The sequence below is a fragment of the Hyperolius riggenbachi genome, chromosome 10 (genome assembly GCF_040937935.1).
Source record: "Hyperolius riggenbachi isolate aHypRig1 chromosome 10, aHypRig1.pri, whole genome shotgun sequence".
Lineage (NCBI taxonomy): Eukaryota > Metazoa > Chordata > Amphibia > Anura > Hyperoliidae > Hyperolius > Hyperolius riggenbachi.
The window spans coordinates 263,009,637-263,034,657 of NC_090655.1; the positions used below are offsets into that span (position 1 = coordinate 263,009,637).

Sequence of the window (25,021 nt, forward strand, 5' to 3'; positions counted from 1 at the left end):
CCACGACGGAGACCAGGAAGGCTGCGTGAATCCTGAGCTCCCGGTCTCGGCTAACAAAGCGGCTGAAAGCGACGTCGCCTGACACCACAGCTAACAGCAATGTTGGAGGAAATGGAGACAGACACCGGAGCTTCCAACAAAAGGAAGCAGCAAGCCCTAAAACCTAAAAAGCTGACGGACCTCTTCTCCGAGAAGCCCCAGCGCACAACTAGGAGGAACCAAGATGGCGCCGCCGCGCCATTACACTCACAGCTCCAAGCACGTCTCACCACAGCGACGAAAGGCACAGCGGGAGGAAAAGAGGCTAAAGACCTGGCTGACCTCACCTCGGCAGTTGAAGACCCGGACTCTGAGACCTCCCCAACAAACAGTCCGGCCAGATTTCGCCCTCGCTTAGAGGACAGCACCAGCAGCAGCCAAAAGGTAGGCCCTGATATCACCACTCACAGTAGCAACACAGCGGGCAGCATAGACATAACGGCTTTTCCAGCCACAGATCAGCCTGCCTCTCAGGAATACATCAAGGAGCTTCTGATCTCTTTTAGAACCTCTTTAATGGCAGACTTTTCAGCCATGCATAACTCATTACAAAAGGACATCTCTGAGCTAGAATACAGAGTGGACACGACAGAGAACAAAATTTCTGACATTGTGAAACAACACAACGTAATGGTGGACACATCTGATACGCACACGAAAGACATCACATGGCTCAAAACAAAATCAGCAGATCTGGAGGATCGCTCCAGAAGGAACAATATAAAATTGAGAGGAATACCAGAAACAGTCTCGTCTGCTGACTTAAGAGCATATGTAACAGCACTTACCAAAGCTGCACTGCCAGAAGCAACCACAATAGAACTTACTATAGACAGAGTACACCGACTAGCCAAACCTTCTTATCTCGCAGAACACATCCCTAGAGACGTGATAGTCCGTTTTCTCTTCTATCAAATTAAAGAAAACCTGTTACTGTATTTAAGAAAGAAGGGAAAACTGCCGGATCCGTATGCTAATATAACAATTTTCTCAGACTTATCACAAAACACGTTGCAGCTAAGGAGAGCCCTACAACCTCTGGCTAAAGCATTGCGAGATACCCAAATCATCTACAAATGGGGATTTCCAACCAAATTGATATTTACAATCCACAACAAGCAATATGTGGTCTCCACTCTGGAGTCTGGAATAAAACTTTTTAAACAACTGAGGATCCAGGTACAGGAAGACAACGCCACTGGCAACTCCACACATGATAAACGGGATACTAATGCCACCTCTAGCAACATCACATAAGATGGCAAACAACTCTGAAGCCGAACCAGGCCACCTTAGAACCCTCGTACCCCTCACTACTCTATGGGTACAAGCATTGTGCATTCTGGGAAATGCTTTCCCCCATGGCAGAATGTAGAAGTTGAACTGGTTTCTACATATGTTTTGTTAATGTTTATGTGTTCTTTCACTAAAGTGTTGTTCATGTGGTCACTCATCTATAGATCGTATAAGGAAAAGGAACTCATTAGTAATGCATTAGCTATAACATCAGCAGCTTGTAACCAATATACGGAAGTTATCTCGACACTGGACACTCTTAATGGCTAATGACTTTGTACTAAAACTCTATTCTATTAACGCACGAGGCCTTAATTCAGCGTTTAAGCGCAGAATGTTCTGGAAGGATGCCCAAGCACAAGGAGCTCATATCCTTATGGCACAAGAGACTCACTTACTTAAAGATGACACCAGATTTTGTAACTCGGCTAAATATCCAACCATATACCATAGCGTATTCACTAAAAAAAAAAGAGGAGTATTACTGGCATTCCGCAATGACATCAAGGTTGAGCCTATATCAATAACCATAGATGAAGGTGGTAGATACGTAATTTTTGTAGGCCAGATTAATAATCAAACTTATACCATTGTATCTCTGTACGCCCCTAATTCCTCCCAAAAACACTTCCTACAGAAACTATTCTCCAAGGTAGATAAGATTAAACAAGGCTATCTCCTGATAGGAGGCGATTTCAACACTTGTATCACTCAACTAGACTCATCCGCCAAAAACACATCACACCTTAACTTAATAGGAAAATTACTAAAATGGAATAACCTTTTAGACCCCTGGAGAGTTCTTCATACAACAGAAAGAGACTACTCCCATTACTCTTCGGTACATAGATCATACTCACGTATTGATTATTTCGTGACTGATAGAAATCTCTTACAATTAGTAGAAGATGCTACAATCGGTACTATCACATGGTCAGACCACGCCCCAGTACATTTATCCATCAGAAATTCATCAGCCACCCACAGACCCAAAACATGGAGAATGAACCATTCCATCATTTCAAACCCCAAACACATACCAATTTTCCAAGATCACTTACAAGAGTTCTTTAAAATTAACTCTACCCCTGAAATAAGTAAACCCACTGTATGGTCAGCCCACAAAGCCTATATAAGAGGATTATACCTCCAGCAGAGTGCAAAAATTAACAGGGAAAGGCAACAAACCTACCTAAACTTACTAGCAAAGATTCAAAATCTGGAAAAATCCCACAAGAAGTCCCCAGATACTACTACGTACAACCAACTCTTCCATACAAGACAGGAACTAAGAAATTTCCTTCTGTACAAATATGAGGCCAACCTGAGGAAAATCAACGCTACTAAATATTCCTGCAACAACAAGGCGGGGAAACATTTAGCTAACCTTATTAAACATAGGAACTCCAAAGCTATGATACATTCAATAATCCACCCTATCACCAACATAAAGCAAATAAATCCCAAATATATAGCAAATGCATTTGCAGATTACTATACGCAACTATACAACCTGCAGGAAGACCCCAACACTAAACAACCCACTAATACCTTAATTAACGACTTCTTAGCCTCAATTCAGTTGCCTGAACTAAAATTGGAACAGCTAGATGACCTAAACTCCCCATTCTCCCCCTCAGAAGTACTCAAAGCCATTAAATCTTAAAAAAAAAATAAAGCTCCAGGGCCAGATGGCTTCATAAACGAATACTATACTCTATACTCCCATACTCTGACCCCCCTCATAACAGATCTATTTAACTGTTTCATGACAGGAACCCCCATACCCAAAGAATATCTTCAAGCCACAATAACGGTCATCCCTAAACCCGGGAAAGATCCCCAACACCCCAACAACTATAGGCCAATCTCCCTCCTGAATACGGACACAAAATTATATGCCAAAATGATCGCAAACCGGTTAATGCTCATGACACCAGAACTCCTCTCACCGGACCAAGTGGGTTTCACAAGAGACAGACAAGCTCCAGATGGCACAAGACGGATGTTAAATATCCTGAGACACATAGAACTCTGTCAGACGCCTTCTCTGCTCCTTACATTGGATGCGGAGAAGGCGTTTGACAGAGTCCACTGGGGTTTCTTAAAAGCCACTCTCTCCAAATTTGGATTTCAGGGCCCAATACTACAGGCAATTATGTCATTATATTCTAACCCCTCAGCCAAAGTCAATGCAGCAGGTTTCATGTCCGATGCCTTTGACATAACTAATGGCACACGCCAAGGTTGCCCCTTATCACCCATTATTTTCGTGTTACTGATGGAAACCTTGGCACAAAAAATAAGGTCAGGCCCAGGAATACAAGGTATCTCTATTAAAAACAGTACACACGTAATAAGCCTCTTTGCGGATGATGTAGCTCTGGTGGTTTCTAACCCCCTCGAGTCACTACAGCATCTACTCAAGGTAATAGCAGTATTCTCTGCAGCATCCTATTACAAGCTTAATCAAACCAAATCATATATTCTGGGCCTAAATATTCCTCCAGAATTAAAATCGGAAATACTAAGCAGATATACCTTCCCTTGGGCAGACAAAAAAGTACAATACTTAGGAATACGTCTGACGTCAAAGGCATCGGATATTTTCAAGTATAATTACATCCCCCTCTTGGCAAACCTCAAAGCTGAATCCCAATCCTTTAGCAAACTCTCACTATCGTGGTCAGGAAGACTGGCATCTTTTAAAATGTTCTCACTCCCAAAAATATTATACCTATTCCGAACTGTGCCAATACCCATCAAGAAGTCGTACTTTCTGGAATTAAGGAAGATCACCACCAACTTAATATGGGCAGGGAACAAACCCAGAATTGCTTATAATACTATGAAATGGCCAAAGAAACTGGGGGGCATAGGCCTTCCAGACTTGGAAACGTACTACTATGCATGTAATCTGGACTTTATCAAAGCTTGGTGGTCCAAACCCAAAGGGAAAAAATGGGTCTCTTTAGAACAAGATATACTATCAATGTGCCCAAGAGACCTACTCTCAAGCATGTTACTAGGACACAAACCACCCAAACACCTATTTCCAACCATTACATCCACACTCCTAGCTTGGGAGCTATTTTTAAAACATCCCCCACATGAAGGAATTTACATTTCTCCTAGAATACCAATGACAACGATACAAGCAATGGTACCAGATATCAATACATTACCTCTGAGAATGGCAGGTCTTACACACCTCAATGACTTATATTATGGTGACACTATCAAACCCTTCGTAGAACTGAAGGGAAAATATAAATTTAATGAAGCTTCCCAATTTACATACCATAGGATTGCTAGTTTCCTAAGATCCAACAAAATGAATATTCCTGAAATGAACAGCCAGATCCTTACAATGCTTAACTCTAAAGTGCCAGTCAAAGGAGGAATAGCATTGTGGTATAATGAGCTGATACTGAGCAATCACACTCCCATTGAAAAATATATTAAAGCTTGGGCATTTGATCTAGGCATTGACTTAACAGCACAAATCATAACATCAATTAAAAAAATATCAGCAATGTCTAAATGCAATAATCACTGGGAACAATATATGAAAATCCTAACTCGTTGGTATATAACACCTAGGAAACTAGCAACCTTTTCAAATAAGCATACACCAATCTGTTGGAAATGCTCACGCTCCATAGGTACAATGCTCCATATGTTATGGGAATGTCCAATTATCGCAGAGATGTGGACATCAGTGGAAGCATATGTTAGAAAACAATGGAATCCAAATTTTTATTTAACACCCCAAATGGCAATATTATGCATAGACATAGAGAAAATTGATATAACATATCGTATGCAACTATGTCACCTCTTGATGGTATCTCAATACCTAATAACCAGTAACTGGAAAGCTATAGATAAAATAGACTTTGCCACTCTCATTGCAATGTATAAACGAAATCTCACAATGGAAAGACATATAAGGCCAGGGTGCCATGTAGAGTTCTGACTTAATAAATACACGTATATTGGTTACTTATATTTTCTAATGGAATTACTATTCTCAACACACAGAATAAGAGAAACCACATGTTCTGTTAGTGACCTATGTTTTATGTTTTAAGTTCCAACCCCGTTATTGACCCCAAGAACTATGTTTAATGCGAGGTTCACACCAATTCACCTCGTGTATAATAGATTCATAAGACTGGATGCAACCGTTAGAAAACAAGCACAGCGACTACAGCCATAACAAGTAACGCTACCTTATACTAAACCATCATTACTAGACTAGTGAAGTAGGACCTAAGGTACAACAAGAATTGGGCTTGTAAGCACCAAACCAAAACATATAACCAATTTCAATTGACAGGTCTATAGACCGCTGGGTCAATTGGAATTCACAGCTGGGGGAATTCCCAACGACCAGTCAGCCAGGAATGGTTAGAAATTGACTGGATTGGTTGGCCTACACCCTAGCACCAGTCAAACCAAGGATGTAAACCAACTGCAGTCAACTTCCTATCAATAGACTGAAATGGAGCATTTTGATAATGTCTATGTACAATTTAGATATGATTGAACAAATGTATCCTACTACATATATTATGTTACATGTTATGTGCTATGTTTTTCCTCTGCGCATCTAAACAATAAAAATTATTGTTGAAAAAAAAATCTGAAGGTAGCCATCATTACAGTTGTCCTGTTAATCCTGACCTGGAAAGAGTATCTATGGCAGCGGTTGCTATTAGTTACATCTTTTTCTGCTTTGATTTGTAGTGTGTCTGTATAGATATTTACCATTACTGTGGTAAAAAGTCAATTAGCTAACATTCCCTTCCCTTACTAAATCAGAGTTTGTTTATCTGTTTGTCTGAGCAAGCATAACAGGCTTTGGTCAGTATGATTGGTGTGATGGACTACAATTTCACAGCACCATAGTTGCCTTGAGCAACCCGATTGGTATATTTAATATGGGATAATTGGAAGGCCAGAGATGTTGAGGGTCTCATGTAGCCTTATTCCCTAGACTTCTGCTGTGATCTGTATTCCCTTTCACAAATATGTCCTGGACTGAGGCCTGTAGCTACGTTTTGATTTGTTTGGTGAGTTCTGGCAGTACTCCTGTATTTCTGATCTCAGCCTCTGTACTCTGGGTATTAAGACCTGAGTATGATTGTAGTTGGGTTGGTGTTATCTTTCCACCCCCCGGGTTAACAGGAGTGTGTGACTTAGAGTAAAGGATACAGAGATAGCTTGGAGTACAATGGCTGATGGAAGGTGAGAAGTCTGCCATGCCTCACAAACGGTTTGTGAACTAGAGTCAAGACCACCCTCTCCCAAATATAGCCACCTTCTGCATGAGTTAGTTGCTACCATAAGGGTTTTTGACCTTGGCCTACCTAAGGCCTAGTATTTAGAAAAGCCCTTTTCTAGACACGAGCAGATGGAAGTTTCTCTTGGAGTAAGTACTAAGATAAGAAAGCTTCTTTCTTGTATTGATCTAAGAGAAATATTCCTGCCGCAGGCTAAGTTATACACATGAGTGTACCCTCACATGCAGTCTGCATAAGATCTTTACTAGATCACATCAGGAAAGAGAAATGTTCTTAGTTCTGATCTGCATCAGGAAAAATAATTGTTGGGTTTTTTCCTGAGTAATTTCTGATTTGGTTCTTTCCTGATTAGTCTGATTTGTTTGACCATTGTTTAAGTGGTTGTTCAAGATTAGTTTGCTAATCATTTGCTGTGCTAGAGTTAATTTCGCAAACAACTTTTCATGTTATGTCCATTATCTCATTGGGAGACTGTGACCAGAATTTTGCCCACTGATATGTTAGTTCTGTATAAGGCTAAATAATTGGCATTAGTATGATTATCTTTTTCATGAAGATACAATTAGATTGTATCAAGAAAAGCAAGAATTGGCATCCCCCAGGATGCTAATCCTGAGGGGACAACATTAGCATAATCTGTGTAGCCATTTTTCCTTTGGAAAATGTCTAAAAAGGAGGGAATTCTAAGGAATTCTAAGCATAAGTATATACACTGTCAGCCATTTTGTCTCTTCTGCAGCCATCTTAGAATCCATGTATGATGCACTAAACTTCTAGTCTAGCTATAGATTGAAGACTGTACCTGTTATGCATCACTGCATCCTTACTTCTGCTTTCCTGTTCTATCTTTGCCTATCTCTCCAAGTATACCGGAAAATATTAACCGCATCGGCCGAATGAAACCGAAAGTAACTTTGAATGTACCACTCTAACTGTCAATGACACCTGCAGAGATATGTCATATGTTTATGCCGGGAAATTCCTATCATGTAAATTTGCCAGAATTTCTATATCTATTGAGTTTGCGCAGCCTATACAAATTTGTGTATAAATATAATGTTCAAGGGCAATACACTCAATCTGTTTGTCAACCACAAACTGTCTGTGTGTCTTTTATTGTGGTTAATCAGATTCAAAGCTAGTACTAGCAAAGAAATCACAGAGTATTATTTATAGGTCATCCCTGAAGGTCAAGTGGGTCTGAAAACTGACCAATCCTTTCAGCTGGGGGCTCGTCCGGGATTCCTCTAGGTCTTAATCAAACCCTTGAAAAGCTAGTGGGAGCGGTGGCCTGGAGGGTTCACATTGATATGGGGGGGGGGGGCACTAACACCACCAACATGGAAGCTGCTGGGGCAGGAGGGGGGGGGGAGCCCACCACCATCATGGAAGCTGTGACTAATCTGTGTACAGTAATGTACAGTGACCATTATCAGCTTATTACAGGCCAGTAACACTAAGTCACCCCTACTGTGACCAATCTGTGTACAGTAATGTACAGTGACCATTATCAGCTTATTACAGGCCAGTAACACTAAATCACCCCTACTGTAACCAATCTGTGTGCAGTAATGTACAGTGACCATTATCATCTTATTATAGGCCAGTAACACTAAGTCACCCCTACTGTAACCAATCTGTGTGCAGTAATGTACAGTGACCATTATCATCTTATTATAGGCCAGTAACACTAAGCCACCCCTACTGTGACCAATCTGTGTACAGTAAAGTACAGTGACCATTACCAGCTTATTACAGGCCAGTAACACTAAATCACCCCTACTGTAACCAATCTGTGTACAGTGATGTACAGCGACCATTATCATCTTATTACAGGCCGGTAACACTAAGTCACCCCTACTGTGACCAATCTGTGTACAGTAATGTACAGTGACCATTACCAGCTTATTACAGGCCAGTAACACTAAGTCACCCCTACTGTAACCAATCTGTGTACAGTGATGTACAGTGACCATTATCAGCTTATTACAGGCTGGTAACACTAAGTCACCCCTTACTGTGACCAATCTATGTACAGTAATGTACAGTGACCATTATCAGCTTATTACAGGCCAGTAACACTAAGTCACCCCTACTGTGACCAATCTGTGTACAGTAATGTACAGTAACCATTATCAGCTTATTACAGGCCAGTAACACTAAGTCACCCCTACTGTGACCAATCTGTGTACAGTAATGTACAGTGACCATTATCAGCTTATTACAGGCCGGTAACACTAAGTCACCCCTACTGTGACCAATCTGTGTACAGTAATGTACAGGGACCATTATCAGCTTATTACAGGCTGGTAACACTAAGTCACCACTACTGTGACCAATCTGTGTGCAGTAATGTACAGTGACCATTATCAGCTTATTACAGGCTGGTAACACTAAGTCACCCCTTACTGTGACCAATCTATGTACAGTAATGTACAGTGACCATTATCAGCTTATTACAGGCCAGTAACACTAAGTCACCCCTACTGTGACCAATCTGTGTACAGTAATGTACAGTGACCATTATCAGCTTATTACAGGCCAGTAACACTAAGTCACCCCTACTGTGACCAATCTGTGTACAGTAATGTACAGTGACCATTATCAGCTTATTACAGGCCGGTAACACTAAGTCACCCCTACTGTGACCAATCTGTGTACAGTAATGTACAGTGACCATTACCAGCTTATTACAGGCTGGTAACACTAAGTCACCCCTTACTGTGACCAATCTATGTACAGTAATGTACAGTGACCATTATCAGCTTATTACAGGCCGGTAACACTAAGTCACCCCTACTGTGACCAATCTGTGTACAGTAATGTACAGTGACCATTATCATCTTATTACAGGCCGGTAACACTAAGTCACCCCTACTGTGACCAATCTGTGTATAGTAATGTACAGCGACCATTATTTGCTTATTACAGGCTGGTAACACTAAGTCACCTCTACTGTGACCAATCTGTGTATAGTAATGTACAGTGACCATTATCAGCTTATTACAGGTCAGTAACACTAAGTCACCCCTACTGTGACCAATCTGTGTACAGTAATGTACAGCGACCATTATTTGCTTATTACAGGCTGGTAACACTAAGTCACCTCTACTGTGACCAATCTGTGTATAGTAATGTACAGTGACCATTATCAGCTTATTACAGGCCGGTAACACTAAGTCACCCTACTGTGACCAATCTGTGTACAGTAATGTACAGCGACCATTATTTGCTTATTACAGGCCGGTAACACTAGACTGCACGTTGGAGTTTAACTCACTAGCTGATGACTCTGCGTTTTCCCGGGTATGTATATGGTTTTTGTTGGCTCCTCCTACTTTCTCTAACCTTGATACACAGTTCCTGAATGACCTAGTTTGAGAGCTTTGGGGTCCTTGGCATCAATAATTTGTATTTTCCCAGTGAAATTAAAGAAATCTGATTGGCTGTTTGTGGCTCCACCCCTTGTCTGAATTTGAACCCCAGTCACCCAATGACGAACTGTCCCATGTTAGAGGCCTCTGCCAGTAGCAGTGCAAGAAAGGCAGACATTTATATATTCCTTTTGAAAATCAATAGTTGAATTTGAATGGGCTTTTTTAAGGCTCCACCCACTTTTCTGTGCAAAGTTTTAGAACCCTGCCATTAACAGTAGGCGCCAAAAGGATAAAAGGGGTTTTAAAAGAGCTTAAAAGCCAAAAATTTGGCAATTAGAGGAGGCAGTGGTGGACTTACCTCCTCCAAGCAGACACAACACGACTGTACATTCAGTCTAATTATTAACGAACTCCAGATAAAACAAAGCAACGCATTTCACGGGTCAGCGCCCGCTTCCTCAGGCAATAGAAAAAGGAGTTACAGCATCTAGCAAAACAAACTTTGTCTTTGCCTGCTTGGAGGAGGTAAGTCCACCACTGCCTCCTCCAATTACCAAATTTTTGGCTTTTAAGCTCTTTTAAAACCCCTTTTATCCTTTTGGCGCCTCTGTTCTCTCCTATATAATATTGTATCCACCCTGGGTGGAGGGTTGCGACCGTTTTCTACTATCTACAGAGAGCGACTTCTTATTCCTGAGTGGGGTCAGGATAATCTCCCCACCTGCCTTTACAGTGGTTGCCTATTGGTGACCCATGCTTGTGAGTATAACAACTATTACTCTTTGTCATTATCCCCTTTGTCAATACATACTACACTATTGGGGCTCTTGGTGTTCCTCTGTTTATCTCGTCTGCCATTAACAGTGTAAGAATGGCTGCAGTTTACATTTTCTCAGTGAAATTTGCTTTTGGCTCCACCCACTTTTGTAACCTGACACACAGTCACTCAATGGCCAAGTGTGTGAGCTTTCAGGTTCCTGGCATCAAAAATGCGTGAATAGAAGCATTAGCTTCTATTCACAACATTATTCCAACAAAGAAATCTGTTATTTTGTGGCTCTGCCCCCTTTAGTGAATTTGAACCCCAGTCACCCAATGACCGACTGTACCAGGTTTGAGGCCTCTGCCATTTACAGTGTAAGTGGCTGCAGTTTACATTTTCCCATTGAAAATGAACTGCGGAAATTTGATTGGCTGTTTTATGCTCCACCCACTTTCCCTGAATTTTTCACCTCAGTCACCAAGTGACCAACTGTGCCAAGTGTGGGGACTCTGGCTTGATTACTGTGAGAATGGCAGCCTTTTCCATTTTTTCCATCGACATGAATGGGTGAAATCTGATTGACTGTTTGTGGTCCCACCCACATGCACAGGGGGGAAGCGAAACCCCCAGAACATATCACCCCAGGTAGTAAGGGATCTGTATACAAAGTTTCGTTCAAATCAGTCAAGGCATTACAACAATACGTAATTAAATTTCTCTTCTCCATCCCCACCTTTCCATCGCCTCTCAGGTCGTCCCCTAACCTTCCCTCCCAGCCGCTCCCTTGTCTCATCCACCCCTCACGTCTTTTGCTCCTTCCACCATTGATGAAGTCAGCCTGCTGCTAGCGGCTTCCCACCCCACCTCCTCCTCCCTTGACCCTGTACCCGCAAACACCCTTCGCCCCCACTTCCCTGCCTTGGCCCCAGTCTTCACCTCCTTGATCAACCTTTCTCTTTCCACAGGCACCTTCCCCAAAACCGTGAAACAGGCCACTGTACTTCCCCTGCTGAAAAAAAAAACCAATCTCGGACTTCCGGTTCCGGCGCCTGTATGAGCGGCTAGGGGGAGAAGAGCTCCGGCTGAACCCTCTCACAGTGGCACACATACCAGCTTAACGCAGCCATCTAAGACCCTCAACCCGCTACCGCTACAAGCTAGAACTCCCGAGGTACCCGCAGAGAGCGCATGGATAAATTCCTGAAGGGGGCAGGGAGCAAAACGCCACAGTGAGCGGCGGCCAGGAGATCCAAGATGGCGGGCGGCACCACAGAAAAGATCAGCAAGCAGCGCTCAAAGAAGGGAGAGGAGGCAAAGTCCATTGCGAGCACACCTGACTGCGACTCGGGTGCTGAATTGCAGTCTGAGCACGGAGAGCAAGGTAGCACACGAACAGATTACAAGAAGCTGGCACAAGAAGTGGGAAAAGTGCTAGTCCTGGAGTTTCGAGACATGATCGATTCAGCTCTCACTAAGGCCCTTCAGCAGGTGAAACAGGAACAGCGCAGACAGGGGGAAAGACTTAAAGAAGTAGAGAAACGGCTTGGCACATGCGAGGATGAACTACGCGAAGCACAATCTTCTATAGAGTCCTTGCTGCAAGACAACGCAACAGCACATGAAAGAATCGAGGACCTAGAAAACAGATCCTGTCGGAAAAATGTGCGAATAGTGGGGGTCCCGGAAGATATTCCAGTTACACAGCTGACTACTCTGTGCTCAATGGAGATCCCTAATCTGCTGGGTATCTCTGGTGAGCTCAAGGTGGAACGTACCCATCAAGTAGGACCACCCAAAACTAAACGCAATGACAAGCCAAGGATGATCATGGCCAGATACCTCGACTTTGCGGACAAAGTAAAACTAATGACGGCCTACAGGGCAGCCTTCTCTGAAGTCACTTACACTAATAAAGAAATAAGCCTGTTCCAGGACTACTCACTGGAGGTGTCTCAGAAGAGACAAGCATTCGGGAAAATATACAACACCTTGTACAGTCGCAGTATAAAATTTACTATGGCTTACCCTGCGATACTACGTATTACAGACGACGAGGGAAAGGTGACTACTTGCCACACCCCAGAGGAAGCACGGGATTATCTGGATGGATCCCTAGCACCTAGACGAACCAGATCAACATCCCCAGTGGACTAACTGCACAGCCTGCTCTAAAGATGCTGGTAGCTATGAAAAAATCTCTAGATTTGACTTACGTGGCCGCAATCTGTCATATATGCCTTGCTTTGTTAAGTAGATTTGACGCAGCTTATGAAACTGGTGCTAAGATCTGATACCTGCTGTTTTGTCGCATAAGACTTGAAGAGCGATGTAATAGCCTCTGGGAACGAACCACTGTGCAGTCACATTACACACATCACAGCCCTATTACTGCTCACATTCCCTGTGTACATAGTGTGTTATACCTCATTACAGGCACACTGTGCAGTCACATTACACACATCACACCTCTATTACTTCTCACATTCCCTGTGTACAGTTTGTTTATACCTCATTACAGGCACACTGTGCAGTCACATTACACATCACACCCCTATTACTTCTCACATTCCCTGTGTACATAGTGTGTTTACACCTCATTACAGGCACACTATGCAGTCACATTACACACATCACACCCCTATTACTTCTCACATTCCCTGTGTACATAGTGTGTTTATACCTCATTACAAGCACACTGTGCAGTCACATTACACATCACACCCCTGTTACTTCTCACATTCCCTGTGTACATAGTGTGTTTATACCTCATTACAGGCACACTGTGCAGTCACATTACACACATCACACCCCTATTACTTCTCACATTCCCTGTGTACATAGTGTGTTTATACCTCATTACAAGCACACTGTGCAGTCACATTACACACATCACACCCCTATTACTTCTCACATTCCCTGTGTACATAGTGTGTTTATACCTCATAACAGGCACACTGTGCAGTCATATTACACACATCACACCACTATTACTTCTCACATTCCCTGTGTACATAGTGTGTTTATACCTCATAACAGGCACACTGTGCAGTCACATTACACACATCAAACCTCTATTACTTCTCACATTCCCTGTGTACAGTTTGTTTATACCTCATTACAGGCACACTGTGCAGTCACATTACACATCACACCCCTATTACTTCTCACATTCCCTGTGTACATAGTGTGTTTATACCTCATTACAAGCACACTGTGCAGTCACATTACACATCACACCCCTGTTACTTCTCACATTCCCTGTGTACATAGTGTGTTTATACCTCATTACAAGCACACTGTGCAGTCACATTACACATCACACCCCTGTTACTTCTCACATTCCCTGTGTACATAGTGTGTTTATACCTCATTACAAGCACACTGTGCAGTCACATTACACATCACACCCCTGTTACTTCTCACATTCCCTGTGTACATAGTGTGTTTATACCTCATTACAAGCACACTGTGCAGTCACATTACACATCACACCCCTGTTACTTCTCACATTCCCTGTGTACATAGTGTGTTTATACCTCATTACAGGCACACTGTGCAGTCACATTACACACATCACACCCCTATTACTTCTCACATTCCCTGTGTACATAGTGTGTTTATACCTCATTACAGGCACACTCTGCAGTCACATTACACACATCACACCCCTATTACTTCTCTCATTCCCTGTGTACATAGTGTGTTTATACCTCATTACAGGCACACTGTGCAGTCACATTACACACATCACAGCCCTATTACTGCTCACATTCCCTGTGTACATAGTGTGTTTATACCTCATTACAGGCACACTGTGCAGTCACATTACACACATCACACCCCTATTACTTCTCACATTCCCTGTGTACATAGTGTGATTATACCTCATTACAGGCAAACTCTGCAGTCACATTACACACATCACACCCCTATTATTTCTCACATTCCCCTGTGTACATAGTGTGTTTATACCTCATTACAGGCACACTGTGCAGTCACATTACACACATCACACCCATATTACTTCTCACATTCCCTGTGTACATAGTGTGTTATACCTCATTACAGGCACACTGTGCAGTCACATTACACATCACACCCCTATTACTTCTCACATTCCCTGTGTACATAGTGTGTTTATACCTCATTACAGGCACACTGTGCAGTCACATTACACACATCACACCCCTATTACTTCTCACATCCCCTATGTACATAGTGTGTTTATACCTCATTACAGGCACACTGTGCAGTCACATTACACACATTACACCCCTATTACTTCTCACATTCCCTGTGTACATAGTGTGATTATACCTCATTACAGGCACACTCTGCAGTCACATTACACACATCACACCCCTATTATTTCTCACATTCCCCTGTGTACATAGTGTGTTTATACCTCATTACAGGCACACTGTGCAGTCACATTACACACATCACACCCATATTACTTCTCACATTCCCTGTGTACATAGTGTGTTATACCTCATTACAGGCACACTGTGCAGTCACATTACACACATCACACCCCTGTTACTTCTCACATTCCCCTGTGTACATAGTGTGTTTATACCTCATTACTGGTATGCTGTGCAGTCACATTACACACATCACACCCCTATTACTTCTCACATTCCCTGTGTACATAGTGTGTTTATACCTCATTACAGGCACACTGTGCAGTCACATTACACACATCACACCCCTATTACTCCTCACATTCCCTGTGTACATAGTGTGTTTATACCTCATTACAGGCACACTCTGCAGCCACATTACACATCACACCCCTATTACTTCTCACATTCCCTGTGTACAAAGTGTGTTTATACCTCATTACAGGCACACTGTGCAGTCACATTACACATCACACCCCTGTTACTCCTCATATTCCCTGTGTACATAGTGTGTTTATACCTCATTACAGGCACACTGTGCAGCCACATTACACACATCACACCCCTATTATTTCTCACATTCCCTGTGTACATAGTGTGTTTAGACCTCATTACAGGCACATTCTGCAGTCACATTACACACATCACACCCCTATTACTTCTCACATTCCCTGTGTACATAGTGTGTTTATACCTCATTACAGGCACACTGTGCAGCCACATTACACACATCACACCCCTATTACTTCTCACATTCCCTGTGTACATAGTGTGTTTATACTTCATTACAGGTACACTCTGCAGTCACATTACACATCACACCTCTATTACTTCTCACATTCCCTATGTATATAGTGTGTTTATACCTCATTACAGGCACACTGTGCAGTCACATTACACACATCACACCTCTATTACTTCTCACATTCCCTGTGTACAGTTTGTTTATACCTCATTACAGGCACACTGTGCAGTCACATTACACATCACACCCCTTTTACTTCTCACATTCCCTGTGTACATAGTGTGATTATACCTCATTACAGGCACACTCTGCAGTCACATTACACACATCACGCCACTATTACTTCTCACATTCCCTGTGTACATAGTGTGTTTATACCTCATTACAGGCACACTGTGCAGTCACATTACATACATCACACCCCTATTACTTCTCACATTCCCTGTGTACATAGTGTGTTTATATCTCATTACAGGTACACTGTGCAGTCACATTACACATCACACCCCTTTTACTTCTCACATTCCTTGTGTACATAGTGTGTTTATACCTCATTACAGGCACAATGTGCAGTCACATTCCATACATCACACCCCTATTACTTCTCACATTTCCTGTGTACATAGTGTGTTTATACCTCATTACAGGCACACTGTGCAGTCACATTACACCCTTATTACTCCTCACATTCCCTGTGTACATAGAGTGTTTATACCTCATTACAGGCACACTGTGCAGCCACATTACACATCACACCCCTATTACTTCTCACATTCCCTGTGTACATAATGTGTTTATACCTCATTACAGGCACACTCTGCAGTGACATTACACACATCACACCCTTATTACTTCTCACATTTCCTGTGTATATAGTGTGTTTATACCTCATTACAGGCACACTGTGCAGCCACATTACACATCACACCCCTATTACTTCTCACATTCCCTGTGTACATAATGTGTTTATACCTCATTACAGGCACACTCTGCAGTGACATTACACACATCACACCCTTATTACTTCTCACATTTCCTGTGTATATAGTGTGTTTATACCTCATTACAGGCACACTGTGCAGCCACATTACACATCACACCCCTATTACTTCTCACATTCCCTGTGTACATAATGTGTTTATACCTCATTACAGGCACACTCTGCAGTGACATTACACACATCACACCCTTATTACTTCTCACATTTCCTGTGTATATAGTGTGTTTATACCTCATTACAGGCACACTCTGCAGTCACATTACACATCACACCCCTATTACTTCTCACATTCCCTGTGTACATAATGTGTTTATACCTCATTACAGGCACACTCTGCAGTGACATTACACATCACACCCCAATTACTTCTCACATTCCCTCCCCCACTTATTGGCTTCATGTAATCTATACTGTGCTCCGCATGGACATATTTATTAGTCAGTTACATAGTTACATAGTTATTTTGGTTGAAAAAAGACATACGTCCATCGAGTTCAACCAGTACAAAGTACAACACCAGCCTGGTCCCTCACATATCCCTGTTGATCCAGAGGAAGGCGAAAAAACCCTTACAAGGCATGGTCCAATTAGCCCCAAAAGGGAAAAATTCCTTCCCGACTCCAGATGGCAATCAGATAAAATCCCTGGATCAACATCATTAGGCATAACCTAGTAATTGTAGCCATGGATGTCTTTCAACGCAAGGAAAGCATCTAAGCCCCCTTTAAATGCAGGTATAAAGTTTGCCATAACGACTTCCTGTGGCAATGCATTCCACATCTTAATCACTCTTACTGTAAAGAACCCTTTCCTAAATAAATGGCTAAAACGTTTTTCCTCCATGCGCAGATCATGTCCTCTGGTCCTTTGAGAAGGCCTAGGGACAAAAAGCTCATCCGCCAAGCTATTATATTGCCCTCTGATGTATTTATACATATTAATTAGATCTCCTCTAAGGCGTCTTTTCTCTAGACTAAATAAACCCAGTTTATCTAACCTTTCTTGATAAGCGAGACCTTCCATCCCACGTATCAATTTTGTTGCTCGTCTCTGCACCTGCTCTAAAACTGCAATATCTTTTTTGTAATGTGGTGCCCAGAACTGAATTCCATATTCCAGATGTGGCCTTACTAGAGAGTTAAACAGGGGCAATATTATGCTAGCATCTCGAGTTTTTATTTCCCTTTTAATGCATCCCAAAATTTTGTTAGCTTTAGCTGCAGCGGCTTGGCATTGAGTATGATTATTTAACTTGTTGTCGATGAGTACTCCTAAGTCCTTCTCCAAGTTTGATGTCCCAACTGTATCCCATTTATTTTGTATGATGCTAGACCATTGGTACGACCAAAATACATGACTTTACATTTGTCAACATTGAATTTCATCTGCCATGTATGTGCCCATATAGCCATCCTATCCAGATCCTGTTGCAATATGACACTATCTTCCTGAGAGTTGATGATTCTGCACAATTTTGTATCATCTGCAAAAATAGCAACATTGCTCACTACTGCATCTACTAGGTCATTAATAAATAAATTGAAGAGCACTGGGCCCAGTACAGACCCCTGTGGGACCCCACTGCTAACAGTCTCCCATTTTGAGTATGATCCATTGACCACAACTCTTTGTTCTGTCCATTAGCCAGTTCCCTATCCATGCACACAAACTCTTCCCCAGTCCTTGCATCCCCAACTTTTGCACCAGACTTCTGTGGGGTACAGTGTCGAAGGCCTTTGCAAAGTCCAAGTATATCACATCTACAGCATTCCCAATATCCATATTAGCATTCACTACCTCATAAAAGCTAAGCATGTTAGTCAAACAGGACCTGTCTTTAGTAAACCCATGTTGATGCTGAGAAATAAGATTATTTTCTACTATAAAGTCATGTATAGTATCTCTTAGTAACCCCTCAAATAGTTTGCATACAACTGATGTTAAGCTTACAGGTCTATAATTTCCTGGATCTGATTTTTTGCCCTTCTTAAATAATGGGAAAACGTGGGCTGTACGCCAATCCACTGGGACTCTGCCAGTTGCAAGAGAGTCACAAAAGATAAAGGGGTTTAGCTATAACTGAACTTAATTCCCTTAGGACCCGAGGATGCATGCCATCCGGGCCAGGTGCCTTGTCTATTTTTAATTTATTTAGTCTTGTCTTCACTTCTTCCTGCGTTAAGTATTTAATATTACAGTTAGAAGATTGAGACTCTTCTGCCTCTGTAATTTGCAACAGTGTTGTTTCCTTTGTGAAGGCAGAAGCAAAGATAGCATTTAATAACTCTGCCTTACCTTGGTCATCCACCATTGAGTTCCCACCCTCATCCTTTAGGAGTCCTATACAGTCAACCTTTCTTTTTTTAGAGTTTATGTACTTGTAAAACTTTTTTGGGTTAGATTTGATATCCCTAGCGATTTGATTTTCAGCTTCGATCTTTGCCAGCCTAATTTCTTTTTTACAATTTTTATTGCACTCCTTATAATTGCTTAGTGCAGCCTCGGTCCCCTCCTGTTTTAGGACCTTATAGGCATTCCTTTTCCTCTTCATTTTATCCCTAACCTTTCTATTCATCCATAGAGGCCTTTTTTTATTCCTAGACATTTTGTTTCCATATGGGATATACATACTACAATATTGATTGAGAATAAGTTTAAAAGCTTGCCATTTCCCTTCAGTGTCCTCCCCTTGTAGTACATTATCCCAGTTCACCAAACTTAGTGCCTGCCTAATTTGATTGAACTTTGCTTTTCTAAAATTCATAGTTTTAGTTGTCCCGCTGCCCCGTGGCCTATCAGTCACCAGAACAAACGTTATGTTGTGATCACTATTTCCCAAATGTTCTTGAACCTGCACATTTGATACATTATCTGGTCTATTAGAAATGATCAGATCCAGTAACGCATTCCCCCTAGTTGGTTCCGTTACCATTTGAGTCAAGTAATTATCTTGTAGTGCTGCCAAAAATCTGCTGCTTTTACCAGAATGGGTAGCCTCAATACCCCAGTCAATGTCTGGAAAGTTGAAGTCGCCCATAATTATGACCTCATTTTCACTTGAAGCTTCAATCTGCTGTAGTAATCGCAGTTCTGCAGCTTCATTAAAGAGAATCTGTATTGTTAAAATCGCACAAAAGTAAACATACCAGTGCATTAGGGGACATCTCCTATTACCCTCTGTCACAATTTCGCCGCTCCCCGCCACATTAAAAGTGGTTAAAAACAGTTTTAAAAAGTTTGTTTATAAACAAACAAAATGGCCACCAAAACAGGAAGTAGGTTGATGTACAGTATGTCCACACATAGAAAATACATCCATACACAAGCAGGCTGTATACACCCTTCCTTTTGAATCTCAAGAGATCATTTGTGTGTTTCTTTCCCCCTGCATCTCTCATGCACTAAAGTTTCAGGCTGCTCGTTTCTTCCTGCAAACAGCTTTGCCTTTGTCTGTAATTCCTCAGTATCTGAAAGCCCAGCCAGCTCAGAGGACGATTTATCCAGCTTGTAAAAGATAAGAGAGCAGAGAGAAGCTGCACTAATCTAAATATCACACAGGCAGTGTGCAGAGAGGGGCCTGAAAGGGGGAGTTCATAGCAGAACAACAACACTGAAGAACTTGGCAGCCTTCCAGACACAGGCTGACAAGTCTGACAAGGGAAAGATACATTGATTTATTACAGAGACTGTGATAGCAGAAAGTGTTGCAGTTAGCCAGAACACATTAGAATAGCTTTTGGAACTTGCAGGATGATAAAAAACAGGATGTAATTTTTGTTACGGAGTCTCTTTAATATGAGGTGGTCTGTAGCATACCCCAATAAGCAATTGGCAACTTTTATTTCCACCATGCATATTTACCCAAACGGACTCCACATCTTCGCAATCTTCTTCCATCTCATCGTTGAGGACAGCTGTAAAAGAATTATTAACAAAGAGACAAACCCCTCCACCTTTTTCCCTGTTCTATCCCTCCTAAACACATTGTATTTATTATTAAGTCTTTTGACTGTGTAATGTTTATCACTCACGAATGCTCATACCTGTAATAATGTCTTCCTCCTTTGAAGCTCTCATGTCACCCTCCTCTTCAGACTGCTGATCACCCTTCACATACATCTCTCCTTCTTCCTCTTTAATTGCCCTCATCATGTCGCTCTCCTCTCTAGACTGCTGATCACTCCTCACATACGTCTCTTCTTCTTCCATTTTTATTCCCCCCATCATGTCACCCTCCTCCATAGATTGCTGATCACTCCTCACATATGTCTCTTCTTCTTCCTCTTTAATTGCCCTCATTATGTCGCTGTCATCTCTAGGCTGCTGATCACTCCTCACATATGTCTCTTCTTCTTCCATTTTTATTCTCCCCTTCATGTCACCCTCCTCCATAGACTGCTGATCACTCCTCACATATGTCTCTTCTTCTTCCTCTTTAATTGCCCTCATTATTTCGCTGTCATCTCTAGACTGCTGATCACTCCTCACATATGTCTCTTCTTCTTCCATTTTTATTCTCCACTTCATGTCACCCTCCTCCATAGATTGCAGATCACTCCTCACATATGCCTCTTCTTCTTCCTCTTTAATTGTCCTCATTATGTCACTGTCATCTATAGACTGCTGATCACTCCTCACATACTTATTTTCTTCTTCCTCTTTAACCACATTGCTTGCATGTTTTTCCCCCTAAGTGCCCAAAATAAAACACAATTTAAATTAAGAACACAGATACAAACATATGCTGAAAGAAAAAATGTCATACGGTTTTGAGTCTTGAAGGACCCTCAGCCTACCTCATAATGGTGGGGGATGGTGCGTTCTTCTTGTGGACAATCCCGGGAATAAAGAGGACCTGTACATCTGTCTGTTTGGTTTCTGTTACTGGGTCCATCTGCATGAAACACACACATAGGAATACAGTGAAAACAAAAATAATGAGGGGTTTAAAGTGGTATAAAACCCAGAATTTCTTATTTGCTCTCAAAGATTATTTACTGCATATAATATACTACCACATGTTTTTTAGCAGAACAGCATGCAACGGGTTAAAACACAGGACTTACTTTTTCAATAGAATGCTCCCTGCAGGGAGATCCGCATCCAAACTGGTGATAACATTATCCTGTGTTTACTTCATTGTAGCAAAGAGGAATGTAAACATTCCCTGGCTGTGCACAAACTTCTTCTAATGTGTCCAGAACTGATACACTGCTCAGAAATCATTACTGGGTACATTACAATATAAATACACCAGTTATGAATAAAATGCAATGGTAGCTTTCAGAGCAAATAAAACTGTACTTTGGGAACTTGGTAATTTCTGAATGAATAATAATACTTATGCACAAAAGCAAATATGATAACTGTATGGGATATAAAAAGTAGGAAAACGCATTTTTTAATTGAGTATTATGTCAGAGTTTAACCACTTCTCAACCACAGGGTTTTTCACCTAAAAACCACAGCAATTTTCACATTTAAGGGAGGCAAGGGTTAATGGGCTTAATGGGGGTATAATTTATTTTAAAAAAAACCTCACTGATGCTGATCAGTCACTAATGCTGTGTTAGTTCTATGAGATCCTCTCACGAGTGATCTCAGTAACTGTAACAGCATAGTGACTGATACAATGTTTACACACATTCTGCACGAATGAGCACTGTCATTGGCTTTGTAAACACATGTTCACATCAGCCAATCACGGACCAGCGGGTGCCCGATGCGTATGAACTTCCACGTGCACGCGAACGCGATCGCGCACAGCAGGAAAATAAACAGGAGTTGCCTATCTACGCCCCTGTGACTGAGGTGAATTTTAAAGGGGCGTAGATAAGCGTGGCAGAGGTTGTTAAGTGGTTGATACCGCTTTAAGGCTTCGTATTGAAAATCAATTATAAAACACAGCTTTTAATTACAATAAACAGAGATCAAATGTGTCGCAGCACAAAAAATACAAGTTCCTTCACTCTTGTTTTAGTTCCACATCGCATAGCCTAATGCACTGTTACGAGGCTGGTCTAGAAGCAGGCTCTGTTGACCCAGCTACAGGTGGTAGGCGTGGGCTCTCCCAGGGCGTGGAGTCTAAATGGCCACAGATCTTCACCAGAGTACCCCACAAGGGATGTTGAGCCGCTACTCCTAGCGAGCAACGAACTGCTTTGTTGCCTGGTGGCCGCAGGTCACGTCCCCTGGGATTGCCCCACCGGTAACCGAGGTTAACAGGAGACGCTGCTGAGTGGAGTAGTCCAGTACTTATGGAGAATAGAAGAGCCGTAATCGGGAAGACAAGCTAAGAGTCAGGGCAGGCGGCAAACAGTGGAGGTCGAGGTCACAAGCCACAGGTCAGGGCATTCAGAGATCAACGGAGCCAAAAGTCGAGGCAGGCAGAGATCAACGGAGGTCGAGGTCACAGGCCAAGGTCACAACAGGAATCAATCAGAAGTAATACTAGGGTTCACCAACAACAGTTAGCCAAGCTGTCAGAATGAGCAGCGCTGCAGTTGAGGGCAGTGCTGCTTAAATACTGGCTCTAATCAAGATTGGTGCCAACCTAAGTGCATTACGCATGCGCACTGAAAAGGGTAAGTTTCTACGCATGCGCATACATAAGGATTTATGCTCGCTAGTCCCTGTGCAAGCGCACATAACAGTTAGTACGCATGTGGCGTAACGCCGTACACAATGGGAAACGGCAATAAAACCCGCCGTGTTCCCGCACGTGTAAGGACACACGCACGGACATGCTGCAGAACGCCAGGACGGTGAGTGTGACATACACATTTCATGCCCACAAACATGGCCGCTTCCTCAGAGGCAGGATTTCAAAGTTCAAAGACCGTCTACTCCATTCAGCTACACTACTACACATGCTGATCCTTCTGAAACTACGGATCTTTCTTTCCCAATTTATACTGATCCAGTACTGGTTGGACCTGTTTGCAGCTAGTACTGCTGGGTACTAGTTATCATGACAATCGTCTCTATACTGACTGGACGATGGGAACACTGGGAACATCCCTGATATGGCTGTGTATGGAAAACGGATGGATTCTATGTTTTTACTTCTCCTTTGTCACAGTCTTTGAACTTTGAAATCCTGACTCTGAGGAAGCGGCCATGTTTGGGGCCGTGAAACTTGAGTTAGGCTATGGGATGTGGAACTAAAACGTGACTGAAGGAACTTGTATTTTATTGTGTTGCAACATATTTGATCTCTATTTATTGTAATTAAAAAGCTAATTTCTATAATGGATTTTCAATACGAAGCCTTAAAACACTCATTATTTTTGTTTTCACTGTATTCCTGTATGCCATCTAGAGGCAAGGCCCTGTTACATGGTACATATTTACATAAACACACACACTGACTGAGTACATTGTCTCTATGTGTTTATCAGATGATGGAGGATCTAGGTGGACAATTGCGGGAATAAAGAAGACCTGTATATCTCTCTGGTGGGTTTCTGTTACTGGACACATCTGTAGGAAACACACACACACTGACTGAATACATTGGACTTGATTCACAAAAGCATGATAACTCAGTTATTACGCCTAAAAACTCAGTTATCACGCCTAAAAGCTTTGCACGTGCAAACCAGGGTGCTAAGTAGTTTGCACCATAGTTTACATGTGCAAACTACTTAGCACCCTAGTTTGCACGTGCAAAGATTTTAGGCGTGATAACTTAGTTATCACCCTTTTGTGAATCAAGCCCATTGTCTCTATATGTTTATCAGATGATGGGGGATGTAGGTGGACAATCCTGGGAATAAAGAGGACCTGTACATCTCTCCGGTGGGTTTCTGTTACTGGACACATCCGTAGAAAGCATGCACACTAACTGAATGCATTGTCTCTATGTGTTTATCAGATGATGGGGGATCTAGGTGGACAATCCTGGGAATAAAGAGAACCTGTACATTTCTCTGGTGGGTTTCTGTTACTGGATACATCTGTAGGAAACACACACACTGACTTAATACATTGTCTCTGTGTGTTTATCAGATGATGGGGGATCTAGGTAGACAATCCCAAAAATAAAGAGGACCTGTACATCTCTCTGGTGGGTTTCTGTTACTGGACA

The 25,021-nt window shown here is 42.1% G+C and overlaps 1 protein-coding gene and 1 pseudogene across 1 annotated transcript in view; one reads left to right on the plus strand and one right to left on the minus strand.

Annotated features, from left to right (window-relative positions):
* The window catches only part of LOC137537150 (zinc finger protein 208-like), a 486,444-nt pseudogene that overhangs the window by 325,498 nt on the left and 135,925 nt on the right, over nt 1-25,021 (plus strand).
* LOC137535848 (uncharacterized) overlaps nt 1-25,021 on the minus strand; it is a 147,150-nt gene that overhangs the window by 105,856 nt on the left and 16,273 nt on the right. Inside the window, exons 5-6 of the mRNA XM_068257732.1 lie at nt 21,729-21,826; nt 20,976-21,621 (exon numbers count right to left, since the gene is read on the minus strand). Coding sequence (XP_068113833.1) covers nt 20,976-21,621; nt 21,729-21,826 — 744 coding nt within the window. The remainder of the gene's footprint in view (nt 1-20,975; nt 21,622-21,728; nt 21,827-25,021) is intronic.